Source organism: Malurus melanocephalus, unplaced genomic scaffold (assembly GCF_030028575.1).
Source record: "Malurus melanocephalus ecotype Western Australia unplaced genomic scaffold, MMel_1.1 scaffold_43, whole genome shotgun sequence".
Classification (NCBI taxonomy): domain Eukaryota; kingdom Metazoa; phylum Chordata; class Aves; order Passeriformes; family Maluridae; genus Malurus; species Malurus melanocephalus.
In genome coordinates, this window is record NW_026623275.1 from 2470252 (window position 1) to 2476251 (window position 6000).

At 37.3% G+C, this 6000-nt stretch overlaps 1 protein-coding gene across 1 annotated transcript in view; it reads left to right on the forward strand.

Moving 5' to 3' along the window:
• Positions 1-3195, forward strand: part of NOX3 (NADPH oxidase 3) — a 37818-nt gene extending 34623 nt beyond the window's left edge. Inside the window, exons 12-13 of the mRNA XM_057364811.1 lie at positions 770-894; positions 3069-3195. Of these exons, the coding sequence (XP_057220794.1) occupies positions 770-894; positions 3069-3195 (252 nt within the window). The remainder of the gene's footprint in view (positions 1-769; positions 895-3068) is intronic.
• Positions 3196-6000: the final 2805 nt, after the last annotated feature.

A 6000-nucleotide genomic window follows, 5' to 3' on the forward strand; every position in this document is an offset into this window, starting at 1 on the left:
CCTTAATGACAGTGGCTCAAACTAGCAAGAAGAAGTTTTTAAAAACATGACCTCTTGTCACAACTGTGCTTGATGAGAATTACTGTTGGTAAGGAACATGGAACACTCATTGGAAGAAAAAAGATATAGTATTCCCAGGAAATGGATCTAAATTTCAGCAACCACTTCTGCAAAAGATGATAATGAAGCTTAGTTCATGCCAGGACCYGGACTAAATGCAAAGCCTATTTTTAAACTTAGCTTTCCTCTGGTAATTTCTTGATAGCGACAGCAATGATGATAGTCTGTAGTGGAAACAAGCGTATTACTCCTACACAATAGCAGTACAATTAGGAATGATAGTGGTTTTTGTTTTTAAATGTACCTGGGAAGTGCTCAGATAGCATGGTAATGGAGCTGAAGGACATGATCCATAGAAAATCAGGATTTTTTCCCTGGCACTTGTGAACTATGCCACTCACTTGGCTCAGTGCTTCACCTGCCTCCACTTGAGAAGAGTCAAAACATTCAGGGTTTTATATAGAACCACGGAATTTTTTAGGGCTGGAAGGGACCTCTGGAGATCATCCAGTCCAATACCCCYGMCAAGGCAGGTTCACTTAGAGCAGGTGACCTCCCCCTCTCCTCTCCTCCTCCCCTACCATTTGATAATTGCAGTTTCCTTTCCCTCATTCCATCTTTCACAGCAAAACAGMATTATTGCTTTTGCCTCTTATTTGGAATATATGTTGTTGACTCTAAAAATATTATCTTGTAAATTTGCCTTTAGGCTACTCACATAGCCCTACATTGTGATGACAAGATGGATGTAATTACTGGTTTGAGACAGAAAACCTGTTACGGAAGGCCAAACTGGGACAATGAGTTCAARAAACTAGCTGAAAACCATCCTAGGTAAGGCAGACTGGATTCTAACCTTGTTAGGTAACTCTTCTCTCAGCATAAACAGTGGGAGGAGGGGAGAGCAAACCTTTCTAAATGACCCTTTTAAAATAATTTCTTCTTTTTTTTTGCTGTGTGGAAAGAAGATTTATGCTTAATGAAGCTTTTAATGAAGAAATCTCGGAAAGAGAATGCCAATAAAATCTAATTTTTGGACAAGAAAATCTAATATTTAGAAGTATTTCAATATCCTGGCCTTTGTCCAGATATAATTGAAACACACAATCCAATTACTGTTCTGCACAAAGGACAAAGTAGCATTAATTTCCCTTGAAGATGGTTATTAAAGAGATAAACTGTGATTTTTTTTTCTTATGATGTCAAGGATATGTTTGTTCCCCTAACATATTTGGCTGCTCTTGCAAGACTATGCTGTTCTGTTATTAGTTCATCTCTGCTGGCAAAGACAGTTCATTTTAACTTGGTGGATTTGCTAGTGGCCTGAGAAAAGCTTCTTTGTTCCTGAAAGCCTTTGAAGCAAGAATTTAAAATATTTTGTGTTCAGCAGTAGAAAATTCCAGAATCTTTGTGACTTTGTGATTTCCAAACATTTACCTGCTAATGCAAAATAAAGGCTTGCACTTGGGAGACAGAGATGCAAAAAGAAAAAGGAGAAAACTTTTTTTAAAAGATGAAAAAGACCCAAGAAAAAGCTGAAAGGGAGGAGATCAAAGAGAATACAGTAAGCTACAAGAATACCATAAAATTGCAAAAATAACAGTAATAGAGAATTCACTTGATGGAGGTCAAAATAAATACAATCAGGAAATATGAAAGATTAAAGCCATAAAAAGGCCAAGAATAGAAAATATGACTTTTGAAAGACCTTTTCATAGGGACTCTACTGCATAAACAGAGCTTTTAAAGTTATAGTTGAAACATTACTTTTTGTTAGTTACTTTTGTTAAGTACAGATGCAACAAAAATATTTCCTGTTGCTCAGGGGGCAGATGGGCATTAGCTTTCTACACTGGATCTTGAGCTAATTCTGTAGAAAGCCAGTCCTAAACTGACAATTTTTTTTCCTGAATGTAGGTGCCCATATTTATGGTCAATATCAAACCTTTGAAAGAAAACTTTGTATGAAATAAGGATTCCTTATGAGAAAAAAAAAAATACCCTATTTTTTCTTGCCCTGAGTTATAGAAGATTCCAGAGTAAAACTGAAGAGTTTCTACTGTGTGATGAAACAATCAGTTTTTAGGAATTTGAGGTCCCTRCACCTGGGCTGACAGAGCTCCCCTTGGCTACAACAGTGTCTTTTAGCAGATCAGCAGGAATACACAACTGCAGGCTAAACCTGGTGCAACTGAGCACCAGAGCAACATGTGCACAACTTCTGGGGGCTGTGGCTGGGGCAGCAAAATCATATCCACAGCCCCTTCTTTATAGGAGAAAACTTTTTTACACACGTGCTATCACTTGTCACTTGTGCTGCMTTTATACAGATTGAGCTTTCCCCAGCAGCAGAGCACGTGTGTGAMTCTGTGTCTGCATATAGGTTTTAAWACAAGTGTMGCRTACTTGGAGGCAAACTTTTTAGGCAGTTTCCAGCAGGCATCCTGGTTGCCAGCTCCCTGTAATGCTTGTGCACATATGAACACAATTGTTTGCCACATTTGTCATGGTCTTATTTTATAAAAAGTACCTATTTACAAATGTTGTTATTAAATCAGCCATTTTATAATTGTCTGTAGGCAGAGAAGTGTTAGACATGGCTGGGAGGAGGGGAGAAGAAAACTCAGAAGTAACTGAGCATTCTGTGTATTTTTTTAGGAAAAAAAAATTAACTCAGCTGGAGAAAAAACACTTCAAATTTTTAGCACAAACAGTGTGTTTGCTTSTGATTGAAAAAGCTATGAAGATCAAAAGCAAAGAGTTACCATTTAAAATAGTTTGTGACCTCTAAAATAGCAATCCTAATAAATAATGTAATAAGACATAATAAACATGAAGGTATTAAAATTACACAGTACATAACACAAAATATCCAGTAACACAAGATTTTTTCAAATATATTTCTCAAAAAGCCATTTGAAAAAAATTAAAGCTGGAGGCAGACAGAAGGTAAAGTGTATTTATTCACCCTGTTACTCTCATGACTTTTGTTGTTATTGTGATTACAGCAACAGTATTGGTGTATTCTTCTGTGGACCCAAGGCTCTCTCCAAAACCCTGCAAAAGACCTGCAACTCATATTCGTCAGTTGATCCAAGAGGAGTTCAGTTTCACTATCACAAAGAAAGTTTCTAGGCTGTACTTCTTAACTATATAATAAACATTACCAAATTGTGCATTTTTTCTCACCTTCTCCCATCCTCCACTCATTCTGCAGCATTCAATCCAGATAGGAAGAGTTGCAAATTGAAAGAGGTGTATTGTCTTCAGCAGAAAAATGCCATCCTATGCCAAATAAAGATTTGGACCCCTTCCTTAGCTTTTTCATTTCTTGCTTAATGAAGCTACACCTGTGTGAAAACACCCACAAACCATAACCTTTTAAGAAAAGGGCATGAGSAAAATGGACATTTAGAGATGTACTTTGCTGTTGTGCGTGATCACAGGCAATATATTCCTGCTGTTTAAGTCATGCTCGTTGAAAGCGTTCTCCTTCCTGGTGTTCTGATCTTACATTTCCACTGCACCCACATCCATATCCACATTACCTCTTGTGCCATAGCAATACTATTTCTACACACAGTGTCAAATTCCAAAGGATTAAGTTCCTTTTGCCCTGCCAAACCATGCACCATTTAAACCTGTTATTTCTGTGAGAATGGTGACTGTGTATGCCATGGACTAATGTGTACTTAGATTTAATATGCTAAGGAAACTCTAGAAGTTTTTGCACTCAGCTAATGGATCTACTGAGACATGCAACTGAAACTGCAGACAAAAGTTTCTTGACAGTGATTGAGGTGGGAAGGCACCCCTGAAATCTACTCCAAACCTCTTGCTCAAAGCTGATTCTGTGAAGAGAGGACAGTCATTAGCATTCTTCCATTCCTCTGGAATCTTCAAAAATAATGTACATGCACTTCAGAAAGGCATCCAGTCATGTGTTTTCCAAAAGAGGTGTTTGAACTTTCCCCACTCTGCTTTCCTGTAGGCACTTCCTTGTTTGTGTGGATACCCTTGTAGAAAGGCCCCTTCTGCCTTGTTTTGCTGCTTGTGACATCTCTCCTGTTCACATCATYCTGCACACTTTATTTGTTACTCCAGTCCACCACTCGCTCATTTGATTGTTGCTCATCCACTCCCTCCCCATCATGCAAATTCCCAACAAGCTACAAAAGGGAGAAAAAATATTTTCTTCTATCCCGGCATAGAAAGTTAAAAACACACTATATTTGAGTGGGACTGAGGWGTAACAGTTCACTAGGAACATATAATGCACTTATCCAGCCACATGATAAAAATGGGAGATAAGACACATCCAGTGTGTGTCAGCATTTGAATGACAACAAATGACAACATCATATATGCACATTTATCCACAGACAAAACAAAATGCCCACTAGAGGGGACATAAATGTATAGACAAAAGAAACGGAATAAAAATAATGACAAAGACTCCAATATTATTTTATACATCTTCTACTAGGGGACATGGTATGTATGAACTGAAATTGTTCCACAATATACAGTTGTGTTATTGTTAAGTTTAGGGCAATGCGTCTTTGTYTTAAAATAGTTGAAGCTTCTTTAAATTCCTGCCTGTGTGAAATGATTAATGCAGAGCATACTGTGTAGCAGTAGAGTGAGTAGAGAATTAGAGCCTCTGCCAGTTCACCTASAGGCATTTATCTTTTATTTTTTCCCCTGGTGCCCGTGCTGAGCCTCAGGGTAAGCTGACACATTTTCTAATATAAATTAAGCTTCYTTTTTTTTATGTGTGTTGAAAATCTTGAAGGAAATGAGAAATGTGTGTAGGCACCAATACCAGCTGCCATTGCATGAAAGAAAGAGGTGACAATTTCCTGCAGATTCTGAATGATTGTCTTAATGGGGTTGGATCGGAGGTAACAAGCACAAAGATATTGTGCTGCCAGAAAAACAGGATCTGTTCTCCCCCCAGCCTCACGCAACAAGATGTAACATTTAGCTTCTGGCTCAACATGGCATCTCTTCACTGCTTTGATTTATTCCCACTTTTGCAAATCACTGTGGTATGCTACAGGAGATGCATTTAGAGCCCTTGTTATAGTTCATTGAGTAGCACTGCTGTTATCACCACCAGAGGAGAATTTCACTTGCATCAAGACTGAGTGACCTAGAATAAAGGAAAAATAATAATAATAATAATAATAAAAAAGTGGGGAGGTTTGTTGGACGAGGATGAAACTGCATTTAGGTTGAATGAAAATCCCTTTATTGCAAATACAATTTGAATCAAAATGGGAACTAGGAAAATTTGGCTTCCTGCCTTGTTTTGAATAACACTGAGCACACAGCAGCTATGATAATGTGAGTGCATATGTAACGACTCTATTATTATGTTTATATATGGAAACATCATTCACTGTCAGGGAAAATGAAAGATATCTTCATGGATTTGTCCATTCAGCTGCTTCAGCAGGAAGTGTTCAGCACTGTGTAGGAAAATATTATTAAATAAAATACAGTCATAACAGCACAGATTCACCACATCCTGTGACAGAAAACTAATCATAGACAAGGATCATAAATATACAGATTAATTACTTTGGCTCTTACAATAAAAAGAGCACTATTATAATGATTGAAGTTGTGTTATGATAATTTAAGTTTATTCWCTAGGAATTATAAATTGAAATACATGGGCTTATATGTTCTGGTTTTCCCCCTCCCTCTTCTAATGTAATAGGAATTATTTCAGTAAATTTGTTTCTTATTTTATACTAAAATATTAAGAGAAACTGCCACTCTTAACAGAAAATCCATCATAGGATGTCTGTACCAGATCAACACCATTACAAGGACTCTCTGCTTCTTTCCTGCTTTTAGGTATAATCAAGTGGTTTAGTGGAAATACTGTTAACTGCAAAAAAGTGACAAACTTTTGAAAGGTTTGAGTAT